The following is a 14,785-nucleotide window of genomic DNA, read 5'->3' as shown; positions in this document are numbered from 1 at the left end:
GAATGAACACAGTCATCGCACATGCATTAGGCATTTTGCTTTGTCACAGCATAAAAACTTAAATGTTTGACAAAGGTGTGAGCCTGCAGCCATCACAACTTCAACATAAACTCCTCTGAGGAAAACACTGAGATTCAGCAAACCAAATCCTGAAAAAAATTTATTCACTTAATCTAATTGAATTTAACAAATGTATTTATTTAACAAAGGCAGCGAAACTTTTTTACGATGCATAATAATAATTGTTAACTACATTTACAAATAGTACTGCATGGTTCTATCATGGTGTCTTGGAAAGGAATAATGGTTGGAAAGTTTGTTTTTGGATGAAACATTGACATTTGTGACCCATCCCTATCCAAAAAGTTACAATTAATAGTACTTCAAAAATGTCAACAGACCCCCACATTCAGCCATTTCTATACACAAGAATGTCAAATATAATGATGAATGTAAAATATGAAGTTGGAAATTAACACTATTTATTAAATTAATCAAATAGTGACATTAAAGATAAATAAATGTAACAAAATGATTTCTATTTTAAATAAATGTTGTTCTTTTGAACTTTACATTCATCAAAAAATTTATATAATTAGGGATTAATGATATTATCTGACCAAAATTGGAATTGGCTGATGATAATGGCTTTAAATGTAAATATCGGCATCGGCCTGATATGAAAAATTATGCCGATATGTCTTGCCGATGAGAGGAATATATTAACTCACATGTGCTCAAGGTGTGTTAGCGATTAGATTACATCAGCATTGTGGGTCATTCTTGAAGCTAAGTTTTGCCTGAATGCTGATTAGATTCGCTGCATTTAATCTGTGAAAGCACAAAGTGAGCCTTTGGTGTATGATAGAGTAAACCGTAATAGGGCACAGTAGCAGCCTCCCCGGGTCCTAATGCCCGCTCAGTAAGGAGCTTTAATTCCGTAGGGGGCGCTGTTGGCCTACTTTTAATTAAAGGGGTAATTTTCCGTTCTTTTTGGAGTGTTACAAGCTGTTTGTGAATAGATAAGATCCCTATAGTTGCGAAGACTAAAGTCTCAAACCCAAAGAGATATTCTTTATAAAAAGTTTACTCATCCACGCCTTCCTAAAATACCTCGTTTAAACACGCCCGACATGTCTATGTCACAATGTGGGATAACTTGCATAACGCCGCCCAAATGTTCACGCAAACAAAAGAGGAGTAACTTTGATTCTAGCTAAAAATAATTATATATTGTATCGGCATCGTCTATCGGCCAAAATTTGTTGAAAATTACTCGCATATCAGATATTGGCAAAAATCCAATATCATGTATCCCTAAATAAAATGCGTCATGGTTCACACAAAAATATTAAGCTGCACATCTTCATAATAATAAGAAATATTTCCTGAGTATCACCAAATTAGAATAATTTCTAAAGAAGCATGTGACGGGAGTAGCTAACAGTTATTAATAATAAAAAAAAAACATATTCATTTTAAAAGGCAATTTAAAAAAACCTTGACATTTTAATAATATTCCACAAGATTATTGTTTTGTAGTTTATGTTTAATCAAATAAATTGCACAGTAAACAGATACTACAGTACATACAGTATGTGGCCTGACCCTTTTTTTTGGGGGGGGGGGGGTAGTTTTGGGTTTTTAACAGCTGTAGCTCATATGCATAGGCTGAATTATCATGAACACACCCTGTTAATTTCTGATTGAGTAACCAGACTCAACCATAAAAGACACCTGAAACAGTATAACTAGCCCCTGAGAAAGCCCACACAAGAGATTTTAAACAGCGCCCTGTCTACAGGGAATGGTGTCATTAGGTTCAGAACTGGATACACAGTATATTCAAATTCACACAGACTAGATTTGCATGAAGAGAAAGGCTTATAATGTTAAGCCTGTGTTATGATGTTACTGTCGTTTAAACTTAGCACTGAAATTTTAGAATTCAAATTCACAGAGTTCAAGGAATTTAATGTTTCTTCCCAGCAAATTCAGACAACGTTCAGTGCATTCAGACGTCTCACTTAAATGCATTAAAAAAACAATGTCATTGGTAACATGAGAACTGTGATAATATTATAAAGTTTCACTTGTGGTTTTATGACCAGTGAGCCTTATCTACAGTGCTGTCTGTGTGGTTGCTATATCAAATCAAATCTATAGTCCTGGACTATAGTTCAGAAGTGGAAATGGAAATAAGAAATACTTGCCAAGTTCAATTCCCACTTGGCACGGCAGGCTGCTGTTGGTTCAGTAAAGTGTTTACACAGTTTTTCTGACATTGTTCAAAGTTAACGATTCAGTGTATTACTAAGATATTAAACTGATGGTTTGTTTATGGTTAATTATGTAAAAATACCATAAAATCTTAAGTTGTGGGGTATGATTTTAGCAAGGGCCAAAAAAACATTGTATGGGTCAAAATTATAAATTTTTCTTTTAAGCTAAAAATTATTAGGATATTTAGTAAAGATCACGTTCCATGAAGATATTTAGTACATTTCCAGTTACGTCTATTTACAGTAAATATATCAAAATATAATTTTTGATTAGTTTGATTAGTTAAACATTGCTAGTAATTAATTTGGACAAATTTAAAGGCGATTTTCTCAGTATTTATATTTTTTTGCACCCTCAGATTCCAGATATTCAAGTAGTTTATCTCTGCCAAATGTTGTCCTATCCTAACAAACCATACATCAAACCATACATCAATGGAAACCTTATTTATACGCATAAATCTTAATTTTGAAAAAAATGACACTTAAAACTGGTTTTGTGGTCCAGGGTCACATATGCACAATTATTGACAAGCAAAAAGTATTTCTGATCAGCTAAAAACAAAAACAGTCCAAGCCTCTCCCCTGACACTTTTTTATCATTTGCATAGCATAGGGCTGTCAGTGAGTCACCATAGGGGCATTTTATGCATGGTAAAACAGCCTCAAAGCACTTTTTACCAGCATTACAAACATCTGTCTAATTAAAAATGTGCAAAGCTACCAAATGTGACACTTCCAGTGACTAACAGTGTCAACAATGTTGGGTAATTCCTCCTTCTAAGATGAGCTATTTAAAACAGTCTAATCTATCTCTTGATTGCTCAACAAAGAATCATCTTGGGCTGAAACCTAGAGGCCTATGCTCAAATAAACAATGCCTGGATTCTGTGAAGAAGTGCGATTGTTGTAGCTTATAACTTGGCTCAGGTTCGCAGCCTGTCATCAAAATTTCTGTCCCGCCTGGTGTTAACTTCCTCTAAAACATTTTTAGAAGTGGGAATCACCAAGGCTTTCAAAAAACGCTCCGAAAAGCCTGACCCAAATTCAGAGAACCATTTACACACTAATGTAAGAGAGAAATTCACACTTCCACAGACACTGAGGAACTCTTCACTTCCTACAGCAGGTTTACTGGCATGCCATCAGATAATTGTGCTCTTGAATCAAAAGTCTACTGTATCTCCACCCACTGAAAATGCAGGACATACTGTAATTTGTAAAGCACATCTAAGCAGTTAAACATTTAGTTATGGTGCATTATCTCATGCTTCTATCTACAAAATGCTTATACAATATTAATTTCCTGAAACAACCAGTCTAGAGATGAGTATTAATATAACATAGTGAAGAAACTATGTTCCTTGTTATTTGATCACCCAAATAAGTCATGAAGTTAAATACTATATTTCAAACAAAACAGTAAAATACAATCATACGCAGCTGATTTCATTTTTCTCCACGTAAAATAGCATAAATATTACCTAAACGACCAAATTTGTTCGGTACCTTCTCCTTTAATTTATTTTGTGAAAGTTAATATTACTACCAGTTGTCACCAAGATAAGGGTTAAAGGGATAGTTCACCCAAAAATGAATGAGGGTGGGTAATTGATATTTTTGGGTCATAGAATTTTTTATAAATAATGAAAGATTTGTAATTTTTGAATGAATTCCTTAAAGGGAAAGTTCACCCAAAAATGCACCAACAAAAAAAATAATATCATAATTTACTCACCTTTATGAATATCTTTCATCTGTTGAAGGCAAAAGAAGATATTTTGAAGAATGTTGGTAACCAAAAAGTTGCTGGTAGCCACCACAGTATTTTTTTTCAATGGCTGCCAGCAACTATTAAGTTACCAACATTCTTTAAAATATCTTCTTTCAGCAGAAGTAAGAAATTCATACAGGTTTGGAACAACATGAGGGTGAGTAAATCAAGACAAAATGTTCATTTTTGGGGTGAACTTTCCCCTTATGAATGCTATTACGACTTAGACAAAGAGGTTTCGAAATGAATCTATATCATTCACATTGTTGACTAAAGGGTGGGCATATGGCGTTATTTATCACCCGCTGTGCACTGAAGCTGTTCGTCTTTGAGTGATGATTTGATTAATAACAATGACTCATGGTGATGTATGCAGACAGTGCATGTTTGTGTTATCTTGCTTGCATCATGGCCACTTTCAGCCAAGGACGTCTAAACAAAATATAAAGCCTAGATTTTAAAGCCAGAAGAGGATCATCAATTGGAAACAATTCAATGTTTTTGTTAAAATGCATAATGACAAAAGACACAGTAGAGGTCCAAACCAGTCCAGTCAACTCAAGTCATGTGTAGCATCGGAAAATAAAACAAAGTTTATGGTATTATTATAAGTAATCTACTAGATTATTTTTATGAATTATGAAGACTGAAACTTGCCTTTTATAATACTAATAAAAATCCCCTTAAAAAAAAATATGCTACAGCCAACTATATGCAATAAAAAAGGAGAGATGTGTTAAGCAACAAATGGCAATAAGAGCACAACCTTCAGCCTACAACATTTCAGATTTAAAGAAGCACTCAGCAAGTTATTGTTTACTTTTAGCTGATCAAAACATACCAGCATCTTGGTCAAATGCATTTCATGGCTGGTCATGTGATGTCAATATGGAGGCACCCATGAAATGCCAACCTGCTCCTAGCAAAATAAAACAGCTTTGGAGTCTTTTTTTAATTATTATTATTATTTTCAAGAATATTTATAATTTCTTTATATGTAAAACGTTTACATTTTTATAACTGATCTTGCCTTTAAAAATATTTTTCAATAGCTAATATTTAAGAGATTAAGAATATAAGAATTTAGATTTAACCACTGATCTATATATGAAACATCTCTATAATAGATCAGTGGATTTAACTCATTACTTCATATTGGCAAAAAAAAGGCCTGGATGTTTTACGGCTTGCCTGATATTGTGAACCGCATTGTTTTAAACTGCCTCACCTGACAACGTCTCTAAGATGTAAAATATGCTTGTTTAAAAATCGATCTTATGTTGAAGAAGTATTAAAACAGTCAAGATGTCAAAGTTTGTCAGGTGTGGGAGTGCGTTTGCATTAAACTGCCAAACGCCAGGCATATTCCGACCTTTGACGTCACAGCAAAGCAGGCCAACTTTAAACATTAACCCTGTGAAAGTTTCCAACACTCACCCTCCGTAATGCGCCTTTACTTTCACATATCCCGAGCGCAACTCCATCATCGATCCGTTACTGACAGGCATGACTACAAAAGTCTACAAATAAACAGCCTCTGTGTGTTAGAATATATCAGATGTACAGTGACATAATTCCGAATGAACCGTGTAAGTGGCCCATCTTGTCCGCAATGCTCCTAATGTCACGTCACCGTTGAAATGATCCATATCGCTAGCGTTTCGTTCAGCTTCTTTCCGGTACTCTGGCTTTTTCGGCGTCTTTGCTGTGGTTACTCATAGGGGCGGAGAGACACAGAAGTATGGCTACTTCCAGGTCTGGACTGGCCTCAGAATCCACCTGTTGTTCGACTACGCTGCCGTGGGACACTCCATGCATTTTATGAGGCGCTGTCGCGAGGACATTTTCCAAAGTACGCTTTACAACGTCATGATAGAACAGCGCGACGGTTGTTCTATTATAATAGTATTAGTCCATCCGCCGTGACGTCAGCGAAGAACGTGCACGGGTTGTTTGCAGGTGGATAACGGTTTGCATTGTGTGGGTCCAGCAGGTCTCGCTCTCGTTTTCTCTCTCGGTAGAGACTGAATGCTTATCCAATTAAACTGAAGTAGGTCGGTGAGGGAAGAAACAGTTGTGCTCGGAATGATGCACGTGGACGGGCTGAAAACTACTCCTGAACTCCTGCACTTCTTAAGAAAGTTAATTTTTAATATTTATTATTTAATTTTATTGTTAATAATATTATTAAACGAGAAATATCCTTAGTGATGACCTGCTTCAATAGTGGGGTCACCCCCTCATTGTCTAAACTATGTGTATTTGGGATCTAATGTAATTAAAATTAAGAAAATTATTTAGAAGTTGCATGATTTGAATAGGGAACGTGAACTCAACAAGGAACAAGCTTGTTTGAGTTGTTGAACTCTTGCTTTTCGGGTTAAAGTCTCTAGTAACATGTCTTGTTTGACTCCCACCTTAAAGCAAGTGTCAATTAAATAATTGCGCGGGGTTTTATTTATTTATGAATGTTTGTTTATTTATTTATTTATTTTTCGTAAATCTTTATGCTGTAGCTTTCTATAACACTGTATTGTATGTAAAAGTCAATGTCTTAATATCAGGTGCACTTTACAATAATTTTGAATTTGTTAACATTAGTTAAGTACTGTAGTTAACATGAACTAATAATGAAATATTCTTCTTAAGCATTTATTCATCTTAGTTCATGCTAATTTCAAGTATTTATTAATAATTTATCAAAGTAAAAAATTGTAGCCTATCTGTTGTAAAGCTGGACCTGACAAACAATGAACAAACAGTTGTATTTTTTATTAACTAATTTGAACAAATATTTATTACAGTATTTTAATAAATACTGTAACAAAATATATTATTAGTCAAATGTAGACTCGACGCGACCCTTCAGAGGTTTAGTGTTTTGGAGAATAAAGTTAAAGGTAAAACTGTAAGTGTTGTAATTCTCAGTTGATTCGCATGATGTCGCTACAAGCTTATTCACTTAAATTCTTACCACTGTATCGTTAATCAAAACGGTTCACCACCCTTCTTATGTAAACGTTAGGGTTCTAATGTTCCAACTAATACTAATTTATTATATTTTAACTGTCAGTTTGATTCATAAAGTTGTAATACTGTAGATCTCATAGCTGGGTGATATAAAAATTTATATTGTCATTAAATTGTATCTATGTGTGTTATTTTTCCATGTCTAAGCCTTTTTTTCCTCTTATGTGAGTACTGGGACGTCTGACTCATTTCTTCGAATCGACTCATATGAACAGTTCATTTCAAAGAATCAGTTAAAAAGACGTCTTGTGCGTCCGATGTATACGTCATCACGTAGTCACAGTTACATTACAATACATGCTGTTTATTACGTTTATTAATACGGCTGTTTATGTAATTTAATGTGTCATTAGCCATGTTTCAGCTCATGAGAATAAGTCATGTAGAAACGAGATAGAATCTGCATTTAACATTCATTTAAGTCTAGTCTGAATAACTTTATTTTTTGTTTTTTCAAACATTATCTGTAATGTAATACTTTATTAAAAACAAACTCGTGTGTGTATTTGTACAAAATTTTGACGTACAATAAAAAGTTACTTTTCACTGCAAATGCCCTTGTGAGTTGTTTCGTTCTGTTTCAGTTTGTTTGGAAAGTTTTTTAATGAAAAGATCCGATTCAAAAGATTGACTCATTCACGAATCGGACGTCGCCAGTCTGCATTATGACGTTGAGGAACATCCGCTCACAGAGCGTTACTAACTACAGATTTATTCGATAATGCTTTGTAAATACAACGTTATTTCTCGCTCTGCGAATAACTGGCTTTACCTTAGGACAACAATGCTAGCATAGTAGCCGTTCGATTCTACAGCTTTATCTACATTGTATCTACATTGTTATGTGCTATTTGCATTTATCGAATATTATGCTTTTAAGCATGAGTTATGATAGATAATGTATTTGTATATATCAAATGGACGTGAACAGGAACAGTTTAGGCATTCAGAAGTGCTAGTAAGCAAGTAGACTGAAGTGATATGCATCAACTTGCTCCTGGTCCTCCTCTCACTGGAACCGTCAGCTTTTGGATTGCTGACATTTAGTTATTAAATGATCCTAAAGCTCTGGCATTACACGGGAAATCTACAATGTCGAGGATTCTTCTGGGCCTGGTAATGCTTGGTTAGTGAAATGTAATATGTATATTAATTTTCCTATATTTCTCTTATAAAATATATAAGCGATACCTGAACATTGTCAGAAACTGCAACCATAGTACATTTGAAACATGTATAATTACAGATAATCAAAAAGCCCAAAAACATGCAAAATGTTTCTTAATTTTGGAATGAATATGTAAATATTTTAACATACCCTTAACTATTGTCATTTTTAACAGGATGCACTGTTTCTGTTGAAGATGTTCATGCCTTTGGTGAGTTATTGACTTGACTATGTTGTTGTCTACAGTTGGGGTTTTCATAGGCTACTATTATATTTCAAGGATTCCCAAATGTGATGGTCCCCTTCAAGAAATACACAACGTATATTACACATATGTATATGAAAGTGTCATGACATACAGCCAAGTATGGTGACCCATACTCAGAATTTGTGCTCTGCATTTAACCCATTCAAAGTGCACACACATAGCAGTGAACACACACACAGAGCAGTGGGGGTCCGGTGCCTTGCTCGAGGGCACCTAGGTTGTGGTACTGCTGGCCCGAGACTCGAACCCACAACTCTAGGGTTAGGAGTCAAACTCGCTAACCTCTAGGCAACAACTTCTCTAATACGTACTTTTTTTTGTCAAAACATTCTGTGGATGGAAGTCTTAAAAGCTTTATTCTAAGCTATTGATCAGTCTTATTGATATTTAGAAGTTGGTTTTACTTTTAATCATACGTTTTAATTTCATTTTTTTATGTGCTTTATTAGTTTTATATTACTATTTAGCTTTCTTTCATTATTTCAATTTGTATTTTAAGTTTCATCTTCAATAATTGTAGTATTTCTCTTAATTGTATTATTATTACTTGTCTTTGTTTTGTTTTTTGTTTCAGCTAAGGATAACAACACTGGTTTATTCCCATTATTTCCACAGACGACCCGATCACCAGACTTGTGAATGAGAAACCGGGTGAGCGGTGCTCGGGTAGAGTGGAGGTGCGTCATGGGCATCAGTGGGGCACTGTGTGCCAGCGTGGTTGGGATCTGGAGGATGCCGCAGTGGTTTGTAGAGAGCTCGACTGCGGCTTTGTGTTGGACATTCCAGGTGGCGCTCGTTTCGGACGGCCCGGTGGAGAGGTGCTGTGGAGGAATGTGAAATGCACGGGTGACGAGTTTGCCCTGGATCTGTGTGAACGCTTCCTCAATGATGACGTGTGTACACACAATGAAGATGCTGGAGTGGAGTGCACAGGTATGAGAGCGTTTGAAAGATTTGTATTTTGTTTTACGTAACCTGTGTTTGTTTGTAGTTGTTCATCATTTTTGTTCTCCATCCAGGAAAACTTCTAGCACCAACCTTGTCAATTCAGTCTCACCTCTACACCTTCTCAGCCGGAGAGTCCGTTCACTTTAAATGCACTGCCCCATACTGGCAGTCCGTCGTTGACTTCCAACTGTACAAAAGAGGTGTGGACACTCCGCTAGTGACCCAGAGAGCTGATCCCAGGCAAATGACGGTGGATCTGATCCTGTCAGACCTGGAAATCTCTCACCAGGGCAGCTACAGCTGTCTCTACAGGACACGCAACAAACTGGGAAACTCTCCCTCAGGATATTCTTCACACAGCAACTTCATTAACATCACCGTCTGTAAGTCACATCTTGTGCTAAAGTGGTAATCGAGAGCTTAAAGTCCAAGTCTAACCTTTATTACTTGTTCTCAGTGGAGATTCACACTCCCCAAATCTGGTACAACACGTCTCCTGAGGCCGGGCTAGGATGGGTCACCCGGAGCCACAGTTTTAACGTCACCTGCTTCACTGAGCCTCAGTATCCAGGAGGATCCTTTCAGCTGCGGCTCATCAGGCCCAACGGGACCGTTCGGCACTCTCTGCCAGCCCTCGCTCCTTCCGTTACTTTTACCTTCCCCAATGCCCAGTCCAATAATGAGGGCTACTACTGCTGTCTTTACAAGGTCCAGACTGGAGAACGCACATTTACCTCGAGGGAGAGTCAGCCTTTACCCATCTCTATTCGAGGTGAGTTGTGTGCTGCCAGCCTCGGTAGGCTTGCCCTCTATTTTCTATTACATCTACTTTCTAAATGATTCATATTCATCAATGTATTTTGTTTTCACTGATAATGCATTACACTCATATGCAAGCTTGTTTACACCACAGAATAAAAAAAAAGAGGAGAAACTTTTTATGGCACAAATCACAATACATAAAATTCCCAGTTACATTTTAGAGTTCTGAAAAAAAGTCAGGATTGCAAGATGCAAACAGATTTATGAGGGGTAAAAAGTTCTAATTATGAGAGATAAGGTAAAAAACATTGTGGGATTAAAAAGTCACATTTTCCTTTTTTATCCTGTGGCAGATCTGTGACCTGTCGCTTTTTCAGTTTTACTTAACTTTAAGAACATTTATGCACTTGACCTTAATTTGGTTTGCTGTTTTTTTTCTAAGTAGAAGTGGATCCGGTGATGAGCCCGGTGGTCATCAGTTTACTGGTATCCGGTTTGACGTTTGTGTTGGCGACATGTGCTATTCTGATTGTTGCCAAAGTTTACTGCAACAGAGTGAGTAAACCCACTGGACTGGAGCGAGATAGCAGGACCTGTAAGTATAGCTATGTGATTTCAAAAAATATTTAAGAACTTGTCTTTCTTTTTCTGACAAGTTATATTTTTATTACAGGTGTTGACAACACATACATTGCCTTGACAATCAAATAATGGGAGTTCAAAAAGAAGGTAATGTGAACTGTTCTTTTCTTTTCATAATCTAGCACAACACAACAAGGTGTGATACATTGTGTATCTGTCGTGCCAACAAGCACGTGAACAAAGCCCAAAGTATAACAGTTTTATGCTTACACGCATGACACAAATTTTGTCAGCAGTACAGTACATTATATACTGTACATGCACAGTGACTGCCCATACAATGTACAGCTTACTCTTGCGCTTTGAATTTTTTTGGCAAACATTTCTTTGTCTACAAGATGACAATTCTAGTCCATGCTAGTGTTTGACAGTCTGAAATGACGCAGTAGACACAGATGTTGACGAGTGCTTGTGTAAAGGCATTAAAACTCTAGTTTAAACTTTAGTTTTTATTCCTCATTACTTGAGGAGAAAAAAAGCACAGACACTCAATCAGAAAGTAACATGCGTGTGGATTTTTGTGTGTGTTTTTGTTTCAGCAAACTAGAAACTAGTCACTTGGTCCACCTGAGGTTGGGGTTTCAGTGGCCTGTCCAGACCAAAGGGAACGTCTAAGTTTGAAGAACCACAGAAGAACCACCTTTTCTGACTATCTGCTGTTCCCTGTCAGTTACAGAGAAACACATTTGAATTGTCATTGGTTGGGGGAGATTTTTTGTTCTTTTTAAGTAAATGCTGAAATCACTAGACTTGAAGCTGTTGCACTAACAGGGTTCAAAAGGGCTTTTTAGTTTTTAGAGGTACAATGTCTGACCCGTCATATCATTGCAGGTATAGACTGTAAAACTGTGAAATGTTTTGGGGTTTTTTCTTGTTTCTTTGCATTCTGTAAGGGGCTTTATAATTTAAAAAGAAACATTTATTGTTTTGTTTATTATTGTTATTTTCTACTACAGTTGTTTAAAAATCATATGTGTATATATATGTATTGGTCCCTACATAAATATAAATGTATTATTTCATTGTTTTTACACGATTTGTTCTGTTTGAAATGAAAGTGGGCTCTCTGAACTCATTATACAGTAGATCTAATGTGATGCTTAAGCAGAAAATGAACAAATCCTCCAAAACCTTTCTAAAACAGCACAGGAAATAATAATCACTGTATTTACAAACAGGAACAACGACAGTTATAGTAATACAAGTGTGGATTATAGGCATACACTGAACATTTTAAGCAGCACAACTATTGTCTAGTCAAGCCAAGAAGACACGACAGTACAGTATGTACACTCCATTTTTAACACGGAAAAGCTAAATGTTTTGTTACTAAATCTGAGTCACAGGTAGAGACTGACAGATTTGCAATCAATATAGGCTTGTTTAGTTTTAAACATTTATACATGTTTTGTACCCATAAAAACAACAGTAAATGAGCAAAATGCGTGAAAAACAACTGTCACTTCCATGTTTTGCAATGTGGAGAATTAATGGGTGTTTACTGCAGTTTTTGTTACATGGAATAAAATTTGTAGACTTTTATTTTGCCATTTAAAACAAAAATCACAATTTTAACATGCATATGGTGTTTTTACTGATTGTTATTAAAAAAGACATTTTCAGGTATACCTAAATAGTTTGATTCTGACATTCATATAATCTGGCTCCAGAATATCCAAACATAATTCTGAGGATGACCCAAATACAAGAGTGATACTTCCAGACAAATGGAGATATCATTACCTACTGTAAAATGATGAAAGGGACCAAATTCAGTAACTGTAACCTTTAAAATATGCCTATATAATTCATAAAAAAAAGGCTTGAAAGTTTTCTAGTAGGTAGTAGAAGTTGTAATATCAAACTTTTATGAGCTCAAGAAATTACTAAAAATACAGCACTGTAAAATGTACTGCAGCATAACAATGGACAATTGTTGTATCTTGATCTTAAAAATAATCTTCCAGCAGGTGCATCCTGTAGCACCCACTTCCTTTATATTCACAGAAGAGTTAGTCTTGGGCTATTACTTTGATAAAACATCACACACAAAATAACCCAAGATTCAAGAAGTTAAAATACACTGCGATATGTTAAAAATCACATCTATTGTGCTGAATATTTGCTCGTTTTAGAAATGTAACATTCAGTTTAATCACTAAAGGAAGAGCTATGTCAGTCTTCTCACAGGCTCTGCTGATTCCATATTTATATAAACCAAGTACAGAAGACCAGATACGATGAGAAACACTAATATCTGTAGCCAGACTGGGACCAGGCGCGTTGAACTCTTCTCAGGTGTTTTCTGGATATGAGGCTCTGGCGGCAGGTTTCTTGCTTGTGACATATTACGGTAAGGAGCTTGAGTCCTATATATAGCAGGCCTTCAAAAAAAAAAGTAATACATTTAAAAAATAAAAAATAATTCCCCTAATGGTGACACACTTTCAGTATTATTGTATACAAAAAAGCTGTCATACTCATCTGTGTAGGCCACCCCTCTATAATCAGACCACGTTCTAATAAACCAAAAAAAAAAGCTTGTTAGTTTCACTGTTTTACCATAACATGATTTAAACTGCTTTAATATTCAGGATGTCTTACCTGTTGCTCACATCATCATATAGTTGCTAAAGCAACACAAATGAATCATTAGTCAGCATATAAACAAGTCTGAAACTCGTTTTAATAAGTGTTATTAGTACTCACAGGTCTGTGATGCTGAACATAGGTGATGTCTTCTGTAAAGCAAAGATGTAACCAATTCAGATCACTGGTGTGATTTGTGACAGATGCTCGTGTTTTGTGTTGATCGTCATGTAAGCATTACCCTCTTCACTGTAATATGTCCTGTCGGATTGAGCTTGGGATCTTCTGTGTTTAGACATGGCTTCTCTCAGCTTCTTCTCATAAAGGGCTCTGGTGGAATCTGGTGAAATGAATATACACAGATCACATGCAAGACCATAAAAAGACATCCTGAAGAAAAAAAGACAAAGAAAAGCAACAATCCAGGGTTATTATAATTAACTAAAGCTTACTTGAAATAAAATGTTAACTAAAATAAATTATTTAAACATTTTAGGTAGTTGCCAAAGCAATAATTCTCATTTTCATTTATTTTAACTTGATTTACTAAACAGCTAAAACTAAAATTAATAAAGCCTATATAGGCAACTATATAACAAATAAAAAAAACTATTAAAAATGACAAAAATACAAGAAACGTCAAAATTTAAATGAAGATGAAAAATACAAAATGAAAAACTAATTTAAAGTATTCAAAAAAAAACTATATTATCTCAGTGACGCTACAGAAATCGCATTCACATTACAGTGTCTTTTAATTCATATAGAAGTTAACTTACCGACCACAGGACCGTGTTTTATTCCGTAATCATCCAGCAACCATTTAATCTCGTCATTGGATTTACTGCTCAACATTGTCATAACCTAACTGAATGACAGCGTCTCAGTTTCTGTATGAAATACTTCTTGTCTATGAAACTGAAAATTAAATCTATGAACCTGTGACACAGAACACAGTGTTACTTCATCAAGAGTGCCAACGAAACCTTTCTAAGATACATTATCTTGACTAACTAGATTTGTGAATTTTTTGTGAAATGCTTGCATAAATATTAAAATAATTATGTATTAAATGTCCACAATAGGTATTGCATCTATTGTTCTGTAAATACGTAAGGTCTGTGGTATTTTACATTTGTTTAGAAATTCTGCCGTAACCAAAGATCAACTATGATAATAAAAATAAAATCAAAACAACGTTATTTTCAAATCATACGTCAAAATCAGATTTTTTTTGTATTAAATGTCTTAACCTATGTTTCCTATCTAGAGGGTGCGCTGGCACTTTGCAGTGATGTGAATTTGCAGTTATGAATAGATAC

The 14,785-nt window shown here is 35.4% G+C and overlaps 2 protein-coding genes across 2 annotated transcripts in view; one reads left to right on the top strand and one right to left on the bottom strand.

Moving 5' to 3' along the window:
• Positions 1-6,078, bottom strand: part of LOC128018815 (protein kinase C zeta type) — a 101,942-nt gene extending 95,864 nt beyond the window's left edge. Inside the window, exon 1 of the mRNA XM_052604594.1 lies at positions 5,494-6,078. Within this exon, the coding sequence (XP_052460554.1) occupies positions 5,494-5,564 (71 nt within the window). The 5' untranslated portion in view covers positions 5,565-6,078. The remainder of the gene's footprint in view (positions 1-5,493) is intronic.
• A 1,651-nt stretch (positions 6,079-7,729) lies between these two features.
• On the top strand, positions 7,730-11,905 carry LOC128018814 (deleted in malignant brain tumors 1 protein). The gene is made up of 8 exons (XM_052604593.1): positions 7,730-8,212; positions 8,430-8,465; positions 9,138-9,455; positions 9,542-9,853; positions 9,928-10,242; positions 10,678-10,827; positions 10,906-10,961; positions 11,414-11,905. The coding sequence occupies exons 1-7, from the start codon at positions 8,179-8,181 to the stop codon at positions 10,941-10,943; spliced, it is 1,203 nt and encodes a 400-aa protein (XP_052460553.1). The 5' UTR covers positions 7,730-8,178; the 3' UTR covers positions 10,944-10,961; positions 11,414-11,905.
• Positions 11,906-14,785: the final 2,880 nt, after the last annotated feature.

This window comes from Carassius gibelio, chromosome A8, assembly GCF_023724105.1.
Source record: "Carassius gibelio isolate Cgi1373 ecotype wild population from Czech Republic chromosome A8, carGib1.2-hapl.c, whole genome shotgun sequence".
Lineage (NCBI taxonomy): Eukaryota > Metazoa > Chordata > Actinopteri > Cypriniformes > Cyprinidae > Carassius > Carassius gibelio.
This window is presented reverse-complemented; position numbering and strand designations above follow the sequence as displayed.

What these genes read in the sequence shown, in the direction of transcription:
- LOC128018814 (XM_052604593.1), top strand. Translation starts at nt 8,179, where the DNA reads ATGTCGAGGATTCTTCTGGGCCTGGTAATGCTTG. An exon ending in TGCTGGAGTGGAGTGCACAG is followed by an intron (nt 9,456 to 9,541) that starts GTATGAGAGCGT and finishes TTCTCCATCCAG; the next exon opens with GAAAACTTCTAGCACCAACC. An exon ending in GGAGCGAGATAGCAGGACCT is followed by an intron (nt 10,828 to 10,905) that starts GTAAGTATAGCT and finishes TTTTTATTACAG; the next exon opens with GTGTTGACAACACATACATT.